This window comes from Gopherus evgoodei, chromosome 4, assembly GCF_007399415.2.
Source record: "Gopherus evgoodei ecotype Sinaloan lineage chromosome 4, rGopEvg1_v1.p, whole genome shotgun sequence".
Classification (NCBI taxonomy): domain Eukaryota; kingdom Metazoa; phylum Chordata; order Testudines; family Testudinidae; genus Gopherus; species Gopherus evgoodei.
In genome coordinates, this window is record NC_044325.1 from 17,984,105 (window position 1) to 18,008,279 (window position 24,175).

At 43.9% G+C, this 24,175-nt stretch overlaps 1 protein-coding gene across 3 annotated transcripts; it reads left to right on the forward strand.

Annotated features, from left to right (window-relative positions):
- The first annotated feature begins 1,739 nt into the window (after positions 1–1,739).
- Positions 1,740–24,175, forward strand: PPP1R36 (protein phosphatase 1 regulatory subunit 36). 3 transcript variants are annotated; one of them, XM_030558587.1, is made up of 12 exons: positions 4,617–4,637; positions 9,123–9,187; positions 10,499–10,658; positions 10,756–10,842; positions 11,606–11,739; positions 11,867–11,933; positions 12,910–13,008; positions 15,622–15,762; positions 21,370–21,412; positions 22,951–23,144; positions 23,234–23,428; positions 23,746–24,175. In XM_030558587.1, the coding sequence occupies exons 4-12, from the start codon at positions 10,820–10,822 to the stop codon at positions 23,984–23,986; spliced, it is 1,137 nt and encodes a 378-aa protein (XP_030414447.1). In that variant the 5' UTR covers positions 4,617–4,637; positions 9,123–9,187; positions 10,499–10,658; positions 10,756–10,819; the 3' UTR covers positions 23,987–24,175. The 3 variants fall into 3 exon arrangements, with proteins under 3 accessions (XP_030414448.1, XP_030414446.1, XP_030414447.1); XM_030558588.1 differs by lacking the exons at positions 4,617–4,637; positions 9,123–9,187 and adding an exon at positions 1,740–1,759; XM_030558586.1 differs by lacking the exon at positions 10,499–10,658 and having other exon boundaries at positions 4,365–4,637.

Consider the following 24,175-nt stretch of genomic DNA (forward strand, 5'->3'; position numbering starts at 1 on the left):
ATGGGACACCTTGACAGTGGGTTCATAGATATCTGTTGATGTGGAGGAATGGTGAGATTCAGGAATCTTGGGTTCCATTCCACGATCTGGAGGGGAATGTGGTCTAATGGGCACACATACTGGTGCCCCATCCCCTCTAATGTGTTCCTGTTCCAAGCTGTCTATTCCCTACCCCCGGATCCTCATCCCAGTCTCATTCTTGTCATCTATCCTGTCCTAGTCTGTACTCCTCAGGATTCTTTTCCCAGTCTTGCCCAGACAGTCCTAATCTCCCCCTCCTGGCATCTTGTCTGACCTGTGTATCTCTGTCCTCCAGATCGCTACCCCATGTGTCCATATTGGTCATGCCCACTGCCTGTCAGTCTCCCAGGCTCCTCATCCAATCCCGGTGCCTTCACTAACAATGGATTGTCAGTCTCTTCGCTCAGCCAGTCCCAGTTCTCCCTCTCTCCCCCCACATCCCAGCTCCTTATCAGATCAGTCTTCCCTTTCCCTTCCTCCTTCTCCCACCCCTCTGATTCCTAGCCCCAGAGACCCTGCTTCCACCAATTCACAGTTCCTTGTGCCAGCCTCTGGTCTCTGTCTCCCACTTAACTCCTCAGGCTCCTTGTCCCAGTCTGCCCCACCCCCACTTGTCCAGTTCTTGCCCCCCCAGGAGAGTCAGGTTCTTTGCTCTCAGCTCAGGTGCCTCAACCCAGACCCTGGGTCCTGGCACAGTCTGAAGCAACCTAGAGCTTCAATTACAGGGAAAGTCTTACTCTGCCTGGGCTGGAGAATGCTCAGTGACGATGGAATATCTGGGGAATTTAGCTGACTCTAGCAAGTCTCTACTGAGCATATGAAAACTGCTAAATTTGGTTGGATTTTTATGGGGATGACAAAAGGCACCTTCCTGACACAAAGGCCACTCACCTTGCCAAATGGCAAGTCCCTGATCAAAAGCAGTGGGACACTGGAGCTGATCAAAGAAAAGGTCACCAGACGTTTGTAACATGGACAAAACAATGTCTTTTTTTACTAACCTCATTCTTGGAACAACAACCATTTTGCATGAAATTTATTAAAAATATTCAGCCCGAGGCAGACGCTTGATATGGAAAATTTTCAGCCTAGATGGTTAACATTTGGGAAAATCACAAACAACTGAAAACAGGGTTTTATAATAGAAAGTGTTGGGCAACCTTAATATTAGGCAGTACTACCAGGCTGGCCTATAATGTAATATTCTGCCCCCACCACACACAAACACACGGTGAAGTGGGTAAAAGCACCCGTTTTGACATAGCAAACACATATAACTGTGCTCAGTGCTGTCCTGTGACCCATGGGAACTGTATGGTGGGAGAGAATAGGAGTGGAGCAGAGGCCTCATAGTGCCAAAGTCCTAGAGTCACTGAGGAAGCACTCTGGCCTTGTGTTCTCTCTCTGTCTGGAATGTGAAAGGAGGAATTTGCTTACCTAGCAGAGGGCATGAACTTTCTTAAGACTCTGCTTGTGTTCTTTTAAATTAATTGCTATATGAATAGTGAGTCATTAAAAAATGTCCTTTAACACTTAGAAACTTTAGCACCCCCTCAGAGTTGGCCTATTGCTTTCTTTGCAGACTACAGCAGGCTTGGCTTGCAGAAGTATAAACTCATAAAAATGCTCTGTAGCAATAACCCAAAGCTCAGTCTTATAATTAGCTTTGGAAGGATTAGATGTTTATTGGGAAGTGTCGGTAAACTGATTTCATCATACAGAACTCGACAGAATTTAGGTAAGCTAAGTAAGAAGAATGCTGCTTGACAACTTGTTAGCATTTGATTTAAGGATATTCACTTTGTATATTTTGACGTGATAATGACAATTTGTGTTTTAACGATCATAGAGCTTCAATTTTTTGAATCTCAATGTCTGCTGTCATTAAGTAATTATTCTCTGACCCTTCCATTGTCTGACACCCCCTCATTTACCATACCAGTGAAAATTTAAATAGATAATAAGAAAAAAAGCTTTAAAATAAATATTGATAGTGTCCATCTACATTGTAAATAAATAAAAATTGAATTCTGCCAAGTCTCCTTACAATAGACATACTGCAGTGATTGCTGTACCTCTATTAAGAGATTTATCATATCCACCACCATAGTATCTGAGTCCAGGATGCTGTAGTTTTATCTGAAGGGAAGGCCCATCACTGATGTTGTTTCTTGCCTGTTTCTGAAATGAAATGTATATGAAAAATGAGGAGCAGATGCTTGTGAGTGGCTTAAACCAGTGGTTCTCAACTAGGGGTATGCAGAGGTCTTCCAGGGGGTATATCAACCCATCTACATACAGACAATGACTTGTTTATACTGCTCTATATACTATACACTGAAACGTAATTATATTTATATTCCAATTGATTAATTTTATAATTATATGGTAAAAATGAGAAAGTAAGCAAATGTTCAGTGCTAGTGTGCTGCGACACTTTTGTATATTTTTATATCTGATTTTGTAAGCAAGTAGTATTGAATTGAGACGAAACTTGTGGTACACAAGACAAATTGGACTCCTGAAAGGGTACAGCAGTCTGGAAAGGTTGAGAGCCACTGGCTTAAAGCTTTAAAGAGAAGGCTAATTATGCCAAAGTAATTAAAGAAAACAGGGCTCTATCCTTAGCTCTGCAACTGACTTCCTGTGTGGTCTTGGGCAAGGCCTTTAAGTTTTTTGTATCTGTGTTCCCATCTGTAAAAGGGTGGTGATAATATTTCCCTAGCTCATAGGAGTGTTATGAGGCTTGAGTCCATTATTATTTTTAAAGCTCTTTGATCTTCTCTGTTGAAAGGATCATCCAAGTAGTAATTTAAATTAGATTAGTTTGCAGATTTCCTATTGGGATTGTGATAATATTGGCTGTAACTATCTAAGAATGGGTTCTCTTGATGCATTGCCTCGCTCCCATCTGGCAGAGGTAGACCCACAGGCAATCCTTTCCCTCCTTGCCCTTTATTTTAGGCAATGCTTTACAACCTTTCTCCTTTGATGTGGCTTTTAAATTGGCCAAAAGGGCAACCAGCCTCCTGAGGCTGATGACAATGCTACATTATAAACTGTCCAGCAAATGAGCCAGTGACCATCATTTCCATATCTCCCATTCTCTCTTGTTCAAGATCCTGTTTCTTCTACCGTGCTCCTGACCCCTGCTGTCCTGCGATGGAGAGATCTAAAGTTGTTCCAAATCTGCTTATCTCATCCTGAGAAATATGTAGCACTACTGCCAAGCAACCAGAATATACTTGGCAGCCTGTAACAGCAACTGGAAACACACCATACTTAATGCAATTGTCAAAAAAGGTCACTGCAGAGAAATGTGCAAAGCTCAGAACTGAATTTTCAAAAAGATTCAAGACTTTCTGTCAGCCTGTCGTTATTTGGGCAGGCACTCTAAAGAGCACAAGAGATTTGTATCTGTGGTGGCCCTGCTGCAGCATTTCTGAGCGTGGGAGGGGGAAGTTAGGTATAGAAAGTAAATTTTTTCAGGCGAGCTTTTTTTTCCACATAGATTCTTTACTGCAAGCTCCATAGTCTTACACAGAGTCATCAAAATTGCACTGTAAAACCTGTACTGTAGAAATGAATAGGGCACATCAGTATACATAAGAGCTGGGTGCATATGTAATGATCCTTCTCTCCCATCCAACTGAGCTACCTATAAATCTTATGTCAGATGCTTTTACCACCTCAGTGTGCACCTTGGGCCTAGTCTACGCTTTTAAGTTTTGCTGATATAGCTACACTGGCTAAACCCACCTACTGTAGATGCAGCTTTTACTAGCAAAAAGAGTGCTTTTGTGAGTGAAATAAGCTGCACCAGCCATAGCACGTTTCTGTGCCTACATTAGGGCAGCAAACATTGCTAGCATAGAGCCAGCCTTACAGCGCTTTAAACCTTTTCAGAAGGAAAGGGCAAATCTTGCCCAGGCAGCTGCCTGGGGAGCTGGATGGTGCTGCAGGGAGCACTCAGCCCTTTGGTCTCTGGGGACACATTCAAATCTTGGAAGGGCCATACAGAGGGAGGCAGTACCACCATGTAGCTACATTCGCTGGGTACCTCCTGTAAGGACTGTGTTAGTGACAAGGCCGGCTCCGGGGTTTTGCCGCCCCAAGCAGCAAGAAAGAAAGAAAGAAAAAAAGCCACGATCCCAATCTGCAGCTCTACCACTGCCGCTTCAGTCTTCAGCAGCAATTCAGCAGCTAGTCCTTCACTCCAAGACCCGGACGTGCTGCCCCTCACCATTGGCCACCAGCTGTTTGCTGGGCTGGTGCCTGAAGCCAGCCCTGATTAAGACACCAAGGCAGCCCTGTGCCTGCCAGTCTTTCCTTAAGGACTGGCCAGAGAGATGTTATTGCACCTGAACCCCCGCTTTCCCACCTCCACAGGGACAGAGATGGCCTTTGCAAGCGGAATTAGCCAGCCTGACCCATGACGCTGGGGGGCAGGGCAAATAGACTGCAAGTCCCAGCGTGCAAAGCAGCATGGCAGGGTGCATTGCACGATGGAACTTACAGTTTCTAGGGGCTGTTACCGGGATACCACCGTAAACACGGCTCCCAGGAGTCGCACTGTTCTCTGTGCGCCGGGCCGGCTCCCAAGCACCATGCAACCTGTAAGTTTCTTTCCCCTCCACGGCTGCTGCACAGCACTTCCTCGCAGTGCACTGGCCGGGAGAAGTGGAGGTCACGGAGAAGGGTTTGCTGGCTAGTACAAGGGGAGGAGGGTTGCAGATAACGCCTGCAAACAGCCCGAGCAGGGACAGCACTGGCAGTCGCTTGCAGGCATGGCTGCAGCCCCTAAAGTAGCCAGAAGGGCCAGGAGCAAGCTGCCTATGCAGTCTGCAAGGTGATATAGACTTTAAGGGAACAAAGGTGATCTCCTGCCTGCTGTTTATTTTGGCTTTAACTACTAATGCAGGGGAGAGGAGAATGACTGGTGCTTTTTCTACTGGAGTCCGGACTCCTGGGTTTTCTTTCCAGTTCTACTGAGGACTTATGGAAAAGTGACTTTGTGCCTCAATTTCTGCACCTGTAAAAGGTTAATGCTATTAACATGTTAGTGACAGGTTTCAGAGTGGTAGCCGAGTTAGTCTGTATCAGCAAAAATAAAGAGGAGTCCTTGTGGCACCTTAGAGACTAACACATTTGTTTGGGAATAAGCTTTCGTGGGCTGAAACCCACTTCATCTGATGCATGGAGGTGCCACATGGACTCCTCCTTGTTCTAACATGTTAGTGACACTAATCTCCTAGGGAAGTTGCCTTCTTAAATATCTTCTGGTGGTGGAAGGTGCTTACTATATCAGTAAGAATTATAATTCTTTGCTGTCAAAAGACTTCAATACAAATTAAACCACCTGCCATTTTGGTTTTAATGAGCATAGATGACCACACATTTAAGCAAGCAGCCAGAGACCTGGTCTACACTACGTGTTTAAACCGAATTTAGCAGCGTTAAACCGATTTAACCCTGCACCCGTCCACACAATGAGGCCCTTTATAGTGATATAAAAGACTCTTTAAACCGGTTTCTGTACTCCTCCCCAACGAGAGGCGTAGCGCTGAAATCGGTATTGCCATGTCAGATTAGGGTTAGTGTGGCTGCAAATCGACGGTATTGGCCTCCGGGTGGTATCCCACAATGCACCATTGTGATCGCTCTGGAAAGCAATCTGAACTTGGATGCACTGGCCAGGTAGACAGGAAAAGCCCCATGAAATATTGAATTTCATTTCCTGTTTGCCCATCGTGGAGCTCTGATCAGCACGGGTGGCAATGCAGTCCCAAATCCAAAAAGAGCTCCAGCATGGACCGTACGGGACATACTGGATCTGATCGCTGTATGGGAAGACAAATCTGTTCTATCAGAGCTCCGTTACAGAAGACGAAATGACAAAGCATTTGAAAAAATCTCCAGGCTATGATACAGAGTCCACAGCACAGTGCTGTGTGACAAGCGTAATGGAAAGCCAAAGAATCAAATGGACGCTCACGGAGGGAGGGAGGGTGGACTGAGGACTCCAGCTATCCCACAGTCCCCGCAGTCTCCGAAAAGCATTTGCGTTCTTGGCTGAGCTCCCAATGCCTGAAGGGTCAAAAACATTGTCCTGGGTGGTTCAGGGTATAGCTCGTGAATTTATCCCCACTGCCCCTGTGAAAGAAAAGGAAAAAATCGTTTCTTGCTATTTTTCAATGTCATCGTATGTCTACTGCATGCTGCTGGTAGACGCGGTGCTGCGGCACTGAACAGCAGCATCCCCTCCCCTTCCTTTCCTGATGGCAGACGGTACAAAATGGTGGAAAACTGTCATCAGCCCATGAGTGCTCCTGGCTGGCCTCGGTGAGGTCGGCCAGGGGCGACTGAGTAAAAATGGGAATGACTCCCTGTCATTCCTGGCAAACGGTACAAAATGCTGGGTAACCGTCCTCATCATAGCAGCTGGAGCCTGAACTCCATCAGCCCCCTGCCCCCCATTTCGTGTCTAAAGAAAAGATTCTGTACTCCCTGGACTATCATAGCAGTGGGAGCCTGCCTCCCCCTCATTTTATCTCGCTAAAAAGTCAGTGTTTCTTATTCCTGCATTCTTTATTACTTCATCACACAAATGGGGGGACACTGCCACGGTAGCCCAGGAGGGTTGGGGGAGGAGGGACGCAATGGGTGGGGTTGTTGCAGGGGCACCCCCTAGAATGGCATGCAGCTCATCATTTCTGCGGGATCTCTGGGGCTCTGACACGGAGCAGCTGTGCTCTCTGGTTCTCTAGTCCACTTGCCCCATATTCCAGGCAGGACTGACTCTATTTTTAGACAAAACATAAAGAAGGGAATAACCTGGGGAGTCATTCCCATTTTTGTCCATGCACCCCCAGACGACCTCAACGAGGCCAGCCAGGAGCACCCATGATAGCAGCAGATGGTACAAAATGATTGATAATCATCATTGCCAATTTCCAATTGCAAACAGTACAAAATGATTGATAACCATCATCTCATCACCAATTTACAATGGCAGACGGGGCAATAGGAATGGTAACCATCTCTGCTACCTTGCAAAGGCAAATGAATGCTGCTGTGTAGCACTGCAGTACCGCCTCTGTCAGCAGCATCCAGTACACATACGGTGACAGTGACAGAAGGCAAAACGGGCTCCATGGTTGCCATGCTATGGCGTCTGCCAGGGCAATCCAGGAAAAAAGGGCACGAAATGATGTCTGCCGTTACTTTCACAGAGGAAGGATTGAGTGATGACATTTACCCAGAATCACCTGCGACACTGTTTTTGCACCATCATGCATTGGGATTTCAACCCAGAATTCCAATGGGCTGGGGAGACTGCGGGAACTATGGGATAGCTATGGGATAGCTACCCCCAGTGCAACGCTCCAGAAATCGACGCTAGCCTCGGTACATGGACACACACCACCGAATTAATGTTCTTAGTGTGGCCGTGTTCACTTGACTTTATACAATCTGTTTTACAAAACCGGTTTATGTAAAATCGGAATAATCCCGTAGTGTAGACATACCCAGAGAGTTATATCTGCACGGTATAGTTTGCAGACACAGTGAAGTTCTTTATTCTGTTTTGCTATCATTGTTTACACTTGTATCTGATTAATCATTTCCTGCATCACTAACCATCTTCTGTTTAAGCTTTAACTGAATTGATAATCCCATGTTTACAATCTCAAGATACTGAATTTATGCAGCGCCTTTCATCAGAGGATTGCAAAGCACTTGAAAAAAGGGAGGTATTGTTTCCATTGGACAGTTGGAAAAATTGAGGCCCAAAGAAGGCAAGATCCTACAATTGGTTAGTGTGAGCATCAGGAATAAAACCCAGATTTCCTGACTCCCAGTTCAGGGTTCTAACCATTATGCAGATTGCCTTCTGCTGACATGAAATTATTTTGATATTCTAAGGTCTTGTCCACATGGCCTTGCAATGCGAATTTCTGGCATGTGAACTGCAGTGCACATTAAAGTGTTTTGCTCTCACTACCCCAGGTGGTCCCTGCTAATGTGATCTAAAAGGTACCGCGTTTACATTAGCATAGTCCTATTTGAAACATAGCCCTTTTAGTTCATGCTAGCAGGATTTACACAAGGCACTGCAATTCACCCCTGTCATCCACACTGTGACTGTGGGGGCTGTGCAGACAAGCCTTAAGTCCAGCGTTCTGACAATATTTTAGAACTGAGTCAGAGTCTGTGTGGATTTCTGTGAGACTGGTTGGTCAGCTGGTAAAAAGTGACAGCAAACCTTAATGCAATGCTGTATTTAAACTAATTATCCTTAATTGAAGAGCAAGAGTCCTAGCAATTGGATGCATGTTATCTTAAAGGTGACCTGCAAAGGGTTTTTTAAGCCTTTGCAATCTGTCCTTTTTAATGATGCATAAAGAAGACTGAAAGGTTTTTGGTGGTTTTTTTTTTCCCTTCCAATTTTTTTTTCTCCTTATTTTTCACTTGGAAATTCAAAGAATGTAAAATCTGATCTTCTCTGGTTTTGTTGGATGACCACTGGGAGGTCTAAAAGATGTTTTGCGAACTCTTCATACCTAAGTTAAATGAGCAAGGAACCTGCTGAATCTCTAACAAAGATTTCCTTTTTCCAAAGTCTTAAATAGTCCTTGAAGTTAAATAGATGTTACCAGAAACAAACAAAAAATAATGTGTTTTAAAGAGCCTGACTAAAACTCCTTTCTGTTTTTACTGGTTCGCCAGAGTCTTCCAATGTACGCATGATTTAAATTTCTAATGTTAAAAAAAAGTTAAACCTCCCAGTAAACCTTTCAGGCCTTCTTTAGAATCTGAAATAAGCAAATTAGAATTAAAACCTCATTTTTCTCTTCGTTAGCCAGTCAGGTTTTGACCCCAAAGATTTTGTCTGTTTGGCCAGCTGAGGAACCAGTTCTGAGGGACTTGCCTGACAACATGTGGGTGAAATGGACCACTGAGACAGACCAAACTATGGTCAAACTACGTAGTGTTTGTATTATAAATATTTTGTTTAATTGGGTTGAGAATATGCCTAGATTAGATTTAAAAAAGTAGTTAAAGAGTTTACACATGACATTATATTTTAATTTTTGTAGATGATAAAAATAGTCCCAGGGGTGTGGTACTGGAAAGAGGATACCAAAACACTTGAATTTGCAAGGTAAAAGTTACAACTTTTAAAATGAACAAACTAAAGCCTTGATCCAGCAGTCCTCATACAGGTAAAAATTGGATCCCAATGGGGTTTTGCCCAAATATGAACTGCAGCACCAGACCCTACGTGTTTGTTTTCCCTGTGGAGGGAATAGCTTTTTAACTCTCACTCTGTAGGACATGTTGTCATTTACCCCAGTAGATTAATGGAAAGAGAAATTTGCCATAGAAATAATGAATATGTTAGTGACATTTACTTTGCACTACTCTCCAGCAGTGTTCACTACAAGAGGATTCCAGCAAGGCATGTTATATCAGATAGGCACATGCCTGAGACAATGCTCTGAAAGCCAAGGGCCAAATTCAGAACTGATGCATTGGGTGCAACTTCACTGAAGACGTGGAGCTGTGTCCACTGCCGTGTTTGACCCTGAAGTACTTCCAAGCACCCAGGACCTGTAGGCATAATGCATCTGCGCCTGTCAAGGGGTGATATTGCTCTTAAACATTATTATTTTTTATGGTTTTGTGGCAGTTGTGGATTAAGACTTTAATGGGCCAAAATCTACAAAAAAATTTGGGCCATTGAAAAAAATATAGGCTCCCTGTTCTTTCCCGAAACAGCTGACTGTGAGTATGTGCCATGCAGGGCGGATGACTTGGAGTCGGGTCACACATGACTCCCACTTGCTGCCTCCCCGCCCCTTTCATATGCATCCCAGATCTTCCTCAGGTGTGGATTCCGCCTGTGTATACTGTTTCTTCCCTACTCCTGCTGCTTGGTCTGCCCATCATACACGCCCCTTTAAAGAATGGGTCCCAGCAAGTCTACCAGCCTCTCTGCTGCGCTCAGGTGTGCTGCTCCCTGCCTACCTGCTTGCCCTGTAAGGATTAGTGGGTTTCCTCCATTTCTTGTGTCCCACAGTGTACAGCAGGGGTCCTCAAACTGGGGGGTCGGGACCCCTCAGGGGGTCGGGGGGTTATTACATAGGGGGGGTCACGAGCTGTCAGCCTCCACCCCAAACCCTGCCTTGCCTCCAGCATTTATAATGGTGTTAAATATATAAACAAGTGTTCTTAATGTATAAGAGGGGTTGCACTCAGAGCTTGCTGTGTGAAAGGGGTCACCAGTACAATAGTTTGAGAATCACTGGTGTACAGGGACCATGACAGCAAACTCTGGAACAAGGTGGCTCACTTTTCAAGCCTATCCTCTCTGAGACAAGAGGACTAAGAGCCCAGTCCTGTGCTCACTGATTTCAATGGGCGCAGGAGCAGGAAACAACCTTTCCCTTCCTATCTCTCTCCTACCTTGCAGTGCTCTGTGTGGCAGATGCAGGAGTGGGAGGATATGAAATTCATCAGATGTATTTGTCCCTTTCTAAACCTGCCTTGGTGGATAGCAAGAGCAATGTCTGAGACCCTGACCCAATCACCCTTTAGAGATGTGTCTCAGTGTCACAGGGAGGCTTAAATGTGTGGGTGTTAAATTCCAGTGTATACTGAATTTGTTGCAGCACTTCCCTCTCCAATTGCACTTTACCTTTCTGAATGTTCACTCTGTGTGTGTTACAGCTCCATCACCACCGCAGATGCTAAAGAGAAACTCAAGAAGGGCAAAACCATCCATTTTCAGGAAATGGGCAGTAAAACACTAGACAGGTATTCCGGGTTAAACTCACTTGGCTAAAACGGGAAAGCAGCGTTATTTGGGTGGGACCTTTTGCCCATAGTTTTAAGAATTTATATTTTATTTTGTTTGAACAAAGTATGTAAGGCAGAAAGTAATCTGTCACTTCACCAGTCATTTCAGGCTGTGTGGTTAGTGGTCCGAGCACAGGACTGGGAGCCAGGAATTCCCAATGTCTATTCCTAGCTCTGACTCCAGCTCCTTTTGGTCATGGGCAAGTCACTGAACAGCTCTGCTGCTGTTTCCACATCTGTTAAAATGAGGACAATAACACTTATCTATAGAGAGGGGTCTTGTGAGGATGACTTAATTCTTTCATGTTTGTAAAGCACTTCAAAGATTACATTTGTTGTTACCATTATTATTTATGTTACACATGGACTAGATTGGTATACACTAAAAGGCACAGTTAACTTTCCTCTTTACCACCCATAACCTAAAATGTCTTTGAGCTAAGAGGTATGGCCACAACTTATTATATTACCAAATGAAAGAACCACATTCAGAAGTGCTCTGAAGAGTTGAAGGACCTTGGTTGGCTGAACATGGTCTACTTGCAGTAGCTTGTGAAAGAAAGAAAGACATCAGAGTATTCATCAAACATTTTTTAACTACCAGTTTCATCTTTAAATTGAATCAACTGAAAAGAGAATGTCCCAGATATTAACAGCAAACTTGTATCTGACATAATCCAAATCAGTGGAATTAACAGCGTATTTTAAATCCTGCCTGTAGATCGACTCCTAGTATGTTTCGAGATTTGTTTGGTGCAAGATTCCCTGAGAAAAGAATGAATATACAAGAAGAGAAATCCCCTAGGCTATCGAAGCGGGGACAAAATGAGTGTATTACATTAGACGATGTTAAATGTGAGTAAACACTGTCATTTGGTCTCAGCACAGTGTTATCCTTACAGATTAGAAAAGTATTTCCTCTAAAAGTTTTTCCTCAGAATTATTTTTGACATCCATTTTTTTCCACTTGGTGCATTTTTAGATGCTGCTTTGTTTCTTGTTCAAGAAGATGAATCATATCATATACCATCTTTTACAGCAGTTATGAGGTATGTAATCTGGAATTTGTTCTAAGAATTGTCTGTGTGTGTGCGCTGTGTGTTTTAATAACTGATGGTGATGGATTCAGAGCTTATAAAAAGTGGAGAGCAAAATATTAGAGCTTTAAAATCTCTCATCTGTCAACTACACTTTCCACTTTCAGTGGAAAGTGCTACCAATTGCATTTTAGCCCTAACAGAGAGCAAGAAGTTAATTCCCTTACTCTTATGAAAGGGTCTTTCACTGTGATTACTAAGGGCTAGATTGTGATTTGGGGCTAAGCATTCATGCAGGGTAGTAATTCTAACTGTTTCCCTATGCAGACTTACCCACAGATCGGGTCTGGCACAAGGTCCTAGAAAGGAGGAAAGAACAAGGTGGAGCCTTTGTTCTGCTCTGCCAATACTAGAACTGCTGAGCTGGTGCAGAAGGTGTCAGAATTTGCTGCTGGTATTTGTCAGCAGTAAATTACTTCCCTGCTGCCCAGAACAAGAAGGAAACAGAGAAGGAATTGTACCTTAGAGATATGTCCCTGAGGCACAATGGGGTGGTACCGCTTCCACACTATCTTTTGCTCAGGGCCCTGCCTACAGCCACAATCTAGCCCTAAGGAATGATCACTTGAGAAAAGAGGCGTTTTTCTGCTTGAACTTTTAAATGCGGATTCCGCACTTGATGTATTTTGTACACAGAAGTCAGATGTTTTATAACCCACTTGCTTCAGAAGGCCCATCTCCTGGAATGTCCACATGTAGATCCACTCTTCAGCGTGTTTCTTGGACTGTTTTGATTAGTATTTCTGTAGGGCATGTCCCTGCAAACCCTTACTAGTGGGTGTAGTGCTTAGGGTCTGCTAGGAAGCTCTAGGCTAAGTACTAAGTGTTGGTAGACTGTAGGCGCTTTGGTGCAAGGACATATTTTTAGGTTCAGCCTTACATCAGTAGTATTACATTCATGAAGGTAATCTTGTTGTCTTCCATTTAGGAGTAAGCAGCTGGATGAGTTCCTCATGGCTCTGCTTTTCTATTTATCGTATTATCTGGAAAAAATTGCCCTGGAAAAGAAACCCAAATCTTTTATGGTGTAAGTAAGAGACTTTACTGATTTAAGGACACAAGGCCTTACTCTACCCATGCAGGCAGCCCTTACTCAGGTGAATAGTATCATTGCTTCAATGGGACACCACACATAAGCAAGGACTGCTGCAGGATTGGGCTCATAATAGATACAGACTAGATTTCCCATTACTGTCTCTGTTGGGACATTTGAATGTAAAGGTCTTTTATCTACAAGGGGAGCGTTACAGGTATGCTTCGAAATGCTGACACAGCCAGGCACAGTTTACAGTGTTAAAGATGGAGAGCCCAGTCCTACAAACACATACTGCTAGACATACTGCTCAGTACTGAGAATAGTCTCTCCTTCCTTCCTAATATGTTTGTTCTCCTTTGTCTGTCTTGTCTATTTATACTGTGTGCTCTTTGGGGCCTGGACTGCCTCTTACTGTGTAGATATACACCGTGCCTAGTGAAATGGGGCCACCATCTCCGCTGGAGCCTCAAGGTGCTACTGCAGTGCTAATAAACTACAACTTATATTTCCTTTTTCTTCATTGGGATGAGTCATGGTAGTAAGCATTAAGCCCAGCCCTTTATGTTTGCAAGATAGAGCCCCAAGTAATCTTGTTCACTAGTGTCCCACATAATTGACAGCAGCTATTATAAATGAGCAAAGGTGTGTATCCCTCTGCACAAAGTTAGTCAGTCAGCAGCTTGTGATGTTTCAACCTGTTTCCTAGCTTCCAGCAGGATTTTTGACATATCAACCCTTAGCAGGGTTTTATGTCCAGCAACCTGCCAAATTAGTGCCCATATATTATGGAGCTACAATAAAAATTCCAAAGTAGATAAGGTTGAAAATAGCTTTCCATCATATGCCTGATTTCAGCCCCCATCAGTGTCCTTACATAAATAGATTCCACCTGAAATTTTTCATCTGTGGTCTTGTGCCTAAGGAAGATTTGATTTTTGGGCCACATTTCATTTCATTTCATTTTAGGGCTCCACTTATAAATGGTTTATAAAGTGTGACTAGATGTTATAAGCATGTTGCAGCATGAGAAGTATTTGTGAGATAGTTATATACTGTTATGTCGTTTTGACCCAAGTGGTTAGACAAAATGCAGGGTCCTGTGCATTGGTTTCATTAGGAGGAGAACTTGATAACAGAATCATTTATCTCTTTGATGTACTCCAGTTTATTTACAAAGAATGAACAAATTCCTGTTTTGATGAACACAGGAGGAATCAAACAACAGGAGATAGTGTGTTTGCTCAGAGTTCCAAGCCTCTTTTCAGCTAAGCACTGTTACTAAAAGCTCTCTATCTCTCTCTTAGCTTTTTCTCAGGGTTATGACAAAGGGTGGGGGGAAATTAAATAGCATTATCCCCCGAGCCGCCTCTCTCCCCAAGATTTAGTCAGGGATATATAGTACAAGTCATGGACAGGTCACAGGCTGTGAATTTTTGTTTACTGCCTGTGACCTGTCCGTGACTTTTACTAAAAATACCCATGACTAAAACGTAGCCTTATTCATAAATAAATAAATGAGATCCATAAATCATAAATGTTATTTCACATACGTGGTCTTGGATTTGCTGGTAGAGCTGGGGGCTGCGACCAGTAAGATGATCTCATGGCTGGTGAAAGGCAGCCTGCAGGTCCTGAAATTGCTAGTGTCTCCATCAGGAAAGACAAGATGCTGTCCACTGAAACGGTGAATAGTTAGACTCTTGCTAAAAAGTACGTAACTTGACTGAACTCACCAATTACCTCTGCGTTTCAAACATTCTTGCTTTGGAAGGTTATAGAGGCATTCATGTCAAAGCCCCTCTGGGTCCATCTAGATTCCTTTTCCCATGACCCTGTTGATCAGGTTTCTGATCTGGGGGTGATAAAGAAAGACAACTTCTGTATTTTATCTTTACTTGATGCTCTTCTGATTCTTTATGAGTCCCAGCCTGAGCAGTAGCAGATTTCTTACTGATACACTGAGCAAAGAACTCCAGACTCAACCAGCCATCCTTCCAAAAAGCAGTGAAAGTCAATCCACCCCATGGGTGGCAGTTTGAGCTAGAAAACATACAAACACGTGTTTTCTTCACTTCCTAAAAATAATCTTCTACCTTTATTGTTCCTGGAATCTCATATTTCAGAAATGGCTTAGTCTGAGAGTTCTACATTTGCTTTATTAATTTGTCGTAAAAGAGGATGAGAACCTTTCAGCACTTTTTGGAAGGATTTTGGAGATGTTTGTCAGTGTGGCACCAATTGTACAATGAAGTGTGCCCATATACGATGTATATCTGAACCTGCAAGAAGTCCCAAGGATCCATGTCTAGGTTACAAGAAGGGCTCACAGGCTTGGTAAGACCAGAGAGATTCCCCTGGCAGTCTGTGGATGTGGAGCTTGCAAACCCTGCAAGATCAGAGAGAACTTATGGGGCCAAGTCCCATGCTGTGTTGCCCCACCAGCCCTGAAAATGCTCTCAATCAATCTGACTGCAAACGGGTCCTCTGGGTTGGTTCATGCAGTGTGATGGTTTATACATATTCTTTCCTTTCATAAAGATTCAGACTTATCTCACCTAAACAAAACACGCTTTAAAATAACTCTTCTTCCTTCTTTTAAAACAGAAACCCCAGTGTGTTAGACCAAAAAGAACTGGAAGAGACATTGGCTAAGCTAGCAGGAACCAAGAAACACCTTGCCAAGGTGTACTGCATTCTTATTCTTGGACTAGGAAGGGCTGAGCAGCATCACATGGCTTGTGGAAAGTAAGGAAATGCACTGAGTAATTTTTCCTATGATGACTCCTCACCAGGTACACTTGTATTGATTGTAGTCAGTGTGGGGCATTGTGGGACAGCTCCTCAAAGCCCGTAACAGTCAACATAAGCACCATGGTGTCTACACTGACACTGCGTTGACCTAACTACATCGACCTTGACTCTACACTGCTTGTGGGGGCAATTGTTGCCATTACACCTGACATCCAGCCAGTCCAAGCATGGGCCAGGGCCCTCATTTTGGGTATGTCTGCACTGCACTCAAGAGGTGTGATTGCAGCAGGTGCAGTCATACCCAAGTCAGCTGTGATCTAGCTAGATCAAAGCTAGCTTGAGTAAGAATAGCATTGAAGGCACAGCAGTATTCCTGGCGGACAGGGCTAACCTGTGCAGCCTCCCATGTGTTGCGATTTCATTGCTAGTGTTGCTCATGCTGGCTTTGATCTCATTTAGATCAAAGATAACTCAGGTATGTCTAGTTGTGCTGCAGTCACGTCTCCCACTTGCAGTCTAGCCAGATCTTTTCTTTGACAAAGACAAAAGCCCACAATAACCCAGTCCAAGTGAGCACTGCAGGAGGGAAAGCATTGGCCAGGGCCAAGTGAGCAGCGTGGAAAATATTATAGACTTTTGTTATAAATAGGAGGCCTGCCAAGTGATTAATAGATTGTAAGGCCAGATGGGACCACTGTGTCCTCTAGTCTGACCTTCTGCATAACACAGCCCATAGGACTGCAACACACTGCAGCAGGTCTTTGGAAACCTGACTTGCAGCTCAGATCCAGTTGTGCAGAAGCCTTGGTGGCTATAGGAGTGATGTGGTATTGAGCGGGTCCAGCACAGGCAACTGGGCAAATGACAATGCTGACATTAATTGCCATTTCCAAAGCCTCAGAGGAGATTGTGAGAACAATGTAGCAGGGAGGAGGGAAGGTTAATACCTCTTAGAAGGAGAAAGGTAAACTAGTTAATCCATGTAATATACCATACTGTGATACCAGTGCTATGTCACATACCTTGTGATCTGTGAATTGCTATGCACCAGCGTACTGTGCTGGCACAGCCCATCCACACTGTTGCTGTCTGTTGCTGAAGCCTTCTGCTACCTACTTCCATGACCAAACTGTTCCCCAGTCTCTCCAAATGTAGATTGCCAGTGTGTGCCCTATATCATGAGGCCCTGAAGCATGAGGAGTAAAGAGCACAGCACAGTACTCCCTGTGCACCCTGGGACCACAGGATTGTATGACCAGCACACACAGCATTGTGTGACCAGCTGCTGGATCTCTGGGCTGATTGCAGTTTGGGGTGATGCTGTGGGGTTGTTTTCATTGTCTTGCTGATTGGACAGGGAGAGTCATGCTAGCATTTTATTTTTCTGGTCGGAGCACAGACTGTAATACAGCTTCAAAGGCTGCGGGTACAAGACCCAATTTGTGCAATGTCTTCTCTGGGCCAGCTAGAGCTACTGGCTCTGAAGAACTAATCTACTCATTGTCCTTGCTAGGATAAAACTCCCTGGACAAGAAATCAGTGGAAAAGGAGCTCTGCCTTACTTACTGAGTCTGCTGCCAATTCTCTCTCTTCTCTTTCCTGGTAGAGGCAAAGGAGCAGGGTTGTAGCTATATAGAGAGAAGTTAATTTAAAAAAAAAACCCTGCAACAATCTGGGTAAAAAGTGAAGAGATGTGAATGAGAATTGTCAGTATTATTTAGTATTTACATTACAATTGTGCCCAGAGGCTCTGAAGAGGATTGAGGCCCCACTATGTCAGGCTCTGTAGAAACATAGAGATAGATGTGGTCCCTGCCTCAAAGAGCTTAGAGTCTAGGGCCTGGTCTACATTACATGGATAGGTCTACATAAGCTGCCTTGTGTCAACCTAGCTGTCCAAGCATCTTCATTTAAATGTGGCTCCCCCCAACATAAAGGCCTTGCCACACTGGTTTGATAACATCACTTTCCTTCGTAGAGTAGAGTCACAGTCAATGTAAGTAAGTCGACGCAGTGTCAGTGTAGATACTGTGTTGCTTACATTGACTGTTACTGGCTTTCAGGAACCGTCCCACAATGCCCCACACTGACCATACAATGGATACAAACACTCCTAGTGAGGATGCGCAGCACCAACACAAGGAGCCAAGTGTGCACACTCACAAGTGATTTAATAACTGTGGTGGTTGTGTGCCAATGTAAACTAGGTCGACCTAATTTCGTAGTATAGACATGGTCTAAGAAGACAAACAATATAGGAAGGGTGGGAAGAGGGACGAGAAGCAATCAAGTATATTCATTATAGGTGGGATTTTCAATTGAGTTCAAAGGACATAGACGTAGGCCAATGCTGAGTGCTTTTGAAAATATCTATCTACCTATCTACCTATCTATCTAAAGTGAGGTTGGGATTTTCAAAAGCGCTCAGCTTTGGCCTACCTCTGCTCCCATTGAAGGCAACTGAAAACCCAACACATCATGAATGTGTTTGAGTCGATTCATCCATCCACCTGTGAGAGATACAAATGTGTTTTGCAATTACATAAATAATATATAAACTTTCCCAAATTGACTAAGATTAGCATTGAAATGGCTGAGTGGTCACTGGCAATTCCATAGGCTGCCTAAAACAAATGCAATTGTGTCATGCTGATCAACATTTTCCAATTATTAGAGCTGATTGAGAATTTTTCAATTCAGCATTTTTGTTGGAAAATACTGATTCTTTTAAACTGTTCATGGGACAGGGTCAGTTTCCACTAATTTCTCAATTTGAAAAACTTCTGGGGAAATAAAGTTCTGAAATTGCTAAAATGGTACGCTTCAGCATTTTTTAAATGACAAAATTTGTTGCTTTGGTTCCATATGACTTTTCAGTTAGAAATCTAAGCTAATTATATATTTTTTAAAATTAAATATGCAAAAAAGGTCAAAACCGAAACATTTCAAAAAGGCTGAAATGAAATGTTTCAGCTGACACAAGCCTGATTGTTTTTCAGATTGTTGGTTTGTGACAATTTTTGAGATTTCAACTTTTTATGCCTATTTGGAATGGGATTTTTTTTTGAAATCTCAACATTTTTCCAGGGATGGGAAAAGCATTTCCCACCCAGCTGTACTATAATTATTCATACCCAGCTGTTAAGTTATTAACTGTTCCTGTGAAGTTTTCTCCAAGTGTTTAGAAAGGAGTCTATTCTGGAGGAAGAGTAGCGTGAGGCTTCAAATGGTATCCACATGCAACTTAATAATGATTGAAATGTTTGTGAAGCGCAGCTTAGGAGTTCTATTTTGATGTTATCTCAGACTGTGTTTTGAGGAGTTCCCTAGCAAACCTATTTGTGTGTATGAGCTCTAGTTCTTTTATGTCTCCAACCCTGAGGAAGGAATAGGTGTGTCTAGCTTTCTCCTCTGAAACTGCTGGAACAGACTGTGCAATTTTTTTATAGTGCCAATTTCCTTCTGGGCATTTTGTCATAATGGGAAAAAAATAGGTTGTGTCCCCAGAGCTGCATACATTGCTTACACAAATATGGCTAAAGCAAGGCCCCACTTGAAGTCTGAGGCAGGACTCACCCGGACCTTGTTGTGGTCCCTGGTCCATAAAACACATAGCTGTGGATCAGAGAGCTGCTAAAATGGCATCTGAAGCATTTATTTTCAGTTGCATCCACACGCAGGATGCAGGGTCCTATAAAAGTTAGAGAACATTGTGTTTTCATAAACACACACGCCTCTGCTTAGTGTAGCATCTGGGTTTGGCTGCGCTTTCCTCCACTATGTCTAATGCATTCATTTCTGCAGACTCACTGGCAGTTCTACAAACTCCCTCTGACTGGGTTTCTAGTGCACAGGATGCACGTCACTCACTTAGCCATTCACATGTTTCTTACAATGCCCCCTCCTGAGCTTGTTGAAGTTTATCTTTTTCCTAACTCCACCGTCATTTTCTTAGGTAATGAGTAAGAGTGCACCAAACATAGGAACTAAAGTCTCCCACTAACTTTAGGAGGTTTTACCTCGAGCAGTTTTCTTGGGTTTACCTCCCCCTGCATGGTTAGCATTGGAAGAGAGAGGATGGAGACCACAGCCTTGCTGGGCTCCAGTTGAAAGGCTATTTTCTGTCAGTCTTTCATTTAGAGTGGTTGGGTTTCCTAGAATGCAGAAAGCAGTTGGAGGATTTTGTCATTAAGGGACTGCACAAGCTACATCGTGCTAAAAGGTGAAATCAGTTCTTAAGGAGTCATTTTACTTAATCCGCTGTTAGATTTCATGATTATAATGTTTGTGGCTGATAGCGCATTACAGGTACCGATGAGCAACAAAATACATTGAAGTGGCTTTAGAATTCTGCAGAGACAATAGGCCACGTTGCTTGGCCACTGTTAAGCTCAGGGGCTCCTACCCTTCCCATGCTGAAGGGAGTCAGCTGCCTCTGTGCCATCATCTCTCCTAACATTGAACCCTGCATAACACATAGTGTTTGGGATCTGCAGCTGGGGAGGTGTCAGGTTTGGGGAAAGAGGGCAGAGGAATGGAGTGGGGCTGGGAGGGATGCGCATCTTTCCCCTGGCCAATAAAGCCAGTGAACAATTCATGCAGCCTAGAGCATATCACTTTTGCTCTCCCCCTGTACTGAGGTTTCTGGGTGCAATGGCAGCTGGGGAAGCCCTGGTCGTGTGGAACAATTGATGCTGCACTGTTGGGAAACCAAGGAAAGCTACAGTGGCCCTGAGTGCTGGCATGGAGGCACAGATCTACCCAGGTCCTGTAGGAATCTGTAGGGCCTGGATTAGGGGGGAAATTGCTCCCAATTTTGTGGGAGCAAAGTCTGCCTCCTTGCAGAATGATTGAATGGCTCCTCGTAGATGGGGGTTCTGCCTTCCAGATCTATAGGTATGTCTATCGCAGGGGTTAGCTGGTCCGGTGTCCCAAACACTTGGCACAAGTGTGAATCAGATCGATGTATTTCCAGAGCAAGCCTTTCATGAGGAACGCTACTGTTACTTTAACAGAGGCCGTTCTCCTAAAGCTTTGTCATTCTTCTGTGAGTTTTACATTTCCTCTCTGAGTCCCAGAAATCTTCTCCCTTCCATGTCTCATGTATCTTCTCTCAGCTTTGAGCTGATATTGCTCCCATCCTAGCTATGCCCCCATTGAAGTCAATGAGAGTTTTTCCATAGACTTAACTGGGGGCGAAGTTAGACCACGGCTGAGTATTTTTTAAAATCCCACCCACAGGGCCCGATTTTAATAGACACAGAATCCAAAACTCTATTTGACATTAATGGGAGCCTCAGGTGCTCAGCACCTCCAACTATCAGGCCCATGACATTTGGTCTCTGGCTGATTTAATTAGCTAAGCCACATAGCGTTGTGCATTTTTTTTCTTTTCTTTCTGAGTCAGTCCAGAAATCCTGCCTTTTTCTTGGACACTGGGCCTCTGTGTTGCTGGTAAAGATGGTTGCTCAGCAACCAGCCTTACTGTGCTGGTGAAATGTCAGCTTGGTGGTAGCCATATGATTTGTGTCCAGTATGCTGTTCAGAGACTTGAAAACATAACTCCGGCGATTAACTTTGTGCTATTGTTGATTGTCTTAGGAGAAAAACATCATCAACACAGAAGGACCGAGAGTTCTTTGAGGTAAGAAAGAGACATTCGTGGATAGACGCTGAGCTTTTTTGCTAATCCTAGAATAAGCTGAAATGAGGAAGCGTCAGAAATGGTAACTGCCCTGGGTTCAAGATATTGGGCCAGATCATCAGCTGATCTAAGCTGACTTAGCTCTATGGAAGTCAGTGGTGTAAATCAGTATCCTGGCTCCGGGCCAGGATACCTAGTGGTGGAGAAAGCAGTGAGTTGTTTAAATTGTCATTAACACACTTCCTCAGAATTGTTCCTGCTGAGGCAAGACACTGAGGAAGTGGGTCAGCCACCAATTTTGTCCTGTGTTTTTCATCACTTTGTGTGCTCTTTTACTCAAATTTTGAAGGCCTCCGTGTTGTTCCTCATTGTCCCTACAGAAAATAAAACAAAGCAGCTCAAAATCTTCATGAGCCAACCCTACAATAACAAAGCAGTTTGCCTTTGATGAAAGGAAAAAAATCAGCAAGAAAATAGAGTTCAGTTTGAAACTTCCATTCGGGTTAAATCCAAAGATCACAGTTGCAGCTATGAGCCTAGCACTGTGTGATTCAGAAATGTAACACTCTTAAAGATGACAGTAACATATCCCATCATTCATAGTAATGTTTCTAGATGCCTGTGCAGGAATAGCTCCGTGAACAGGTTTTGACTTTTAATTTCCAGATACCATACGTCACTAGATTCATAGAAAACCATTTGAAACCAATACGTTATTTTGGACTCCAGTGGATTGTGATGTGCTTACTCAGGGCTTGTTCATACCTGAAACGGTACTGCGGAGCTGTAGCACTTCCGTGTAGACGCTACCTATACCAACCCGACAATATAGTTAATCCACCTCCCCAACAGGCTGTTACTAGGTTGACAGAAGAATTCTTCCATTGACCTAGTGCTGTCTATACCAGGGGTTAGGTCAGCACAGCTACAACCCAGAGGTGTGGAGTTTTCACACTCAAGAGATGTAGCTATAGCTATGTAACTTTCTGGCCTAGATCAGCTCTTAGCAGAAATTCTATGTAATGGGGACATGTTCAACCTGTGCCAAGTATCCCTGGTATTTAACCAGGTGCTAACAAGGTGAACATCTAAGCTTTGGTCTTTTAATACTGAAGTTGCCAAGCCAGGATAAGATGCGGTGATCCCATTTTCTGTCGTAATATTCGGCATGTAATTTCATTTCCAGTCTTCTTGATAAATTTTTAAAAAGTAATGTCTTATTCACCACTTAATCCCTATGACATTGCAGTGACTCGGTGTGGGGAGACACTACTGTTCCCAGTTGAAACACAAGCAGACCGAACAGGACTCAGGGTGTTTGGCTTCATGGGAAGTGTCACATTAAGAGACATTCCACTGTGCCACAAGTCTCTACTGTAAAGAATATGCTCTGATACTGGGTCATATTCTATGCTGATGTATCTCTGTTGACTTCAGTGGAGTTACGCCAGCAGATAATTTGGGCCTCCCCTTTGTACGCTGTGGCCTTCTCTGTAGCACAGCCGTATTCGGTAAGATTGGTCTCTGTTTCTGTTTAGTGCTTCTACAACTTCTGTACATATGTGGCCTGGGTGGTGTTCAGACGGAAGCACTTCCAAGAGATTCAGGAAGAAGTGGGCAGGCTTCTTCGCTCTGACATATTTAACCCTGCCTTGAGAGAAAAGAACAGCCCCAACCTGCAGAAAACAGAGGTCTCTGCCGATCAGAAGAAAGTTATCTTTCCCTATCACAGGTACCACTCCTTGCTTGTTATCCTGGCACGTAGGGGAGCTCACACTGCACCACCGGGATCAAACTAAAGCCCATTTGTTTTTTCTGAAGGAGTGTATATGCCAGACGCCCAGCGATAAAGAGTGTCGTTGGCCAGCGCTCGCCGGTGCTCAGTACGCTACTGCCCTTGCCCAAAGACAACGGTCAGTATCTCTTCCAGAACCATTACCTGCATCGGGGCAGAACCCTTCCAACCTGCAGCAGCAAGGACCTGCCGGACTACTCAACATTTGAGCTTACACCCAAGTAAGGAGCTGTTTCCGTATCTGTTGGCTGTATTTTTGCAAGGGATAGTTGACACTTAAGGCTCCTGACTCCATGTTGCTTCCCAGACCCAGCAGGAACAATGTAGTCCCATTGCATGGTGGGGGAGCAGGATCTGGGGACTTAATTGGTCCATGATTCCTGTGCACATAGGCAAAGTTTTCCCTCAGGGTAATGCCTGACCCAACAAAAGGTAAAGTTCTTTACAATTTTCCATATAAAATTGCAAATTCCATGCCCTACCCCAGTTTTCCTTAGCCCTGGTGCTTCAGTTACATCAATGACTCTTTTTGAAACAGGGTTGGCATCATTGGAGCCCTTCGCAGCAAGTTCAATCCCCACACTCTCATGCCTATTGGGGTGATTGAGGAGGAGGAGGAGGAGAAGAAGGAAGAACAAAGAACAAAGAGAAACAGTTTCTCAGCCAGTTCATATAACCTGGCTTTGTCATCCCCCAGAGGCACCCAAGTTGGAATCAGTCACCCGAGCATGGTACTCTCAAGAGTAACTACGGAGGGGGACTACTCTGAGAATGGGTAATAGAAATGGCGCCCTCTAGCACTGAGGGTAATTCTAGCATGTATTAAGTAAACCACTTTGAAGCTTCATGTTTAAGAGCAGAGGCCATTTGTTACAGGTAGTGCAGCCTAGTGAATAGGGCACTGGACTAGGATTTAGGAAACCTAGGTTCTGTTCCTGGCTTGGCCACTGACTTGCTGTATGACTTTG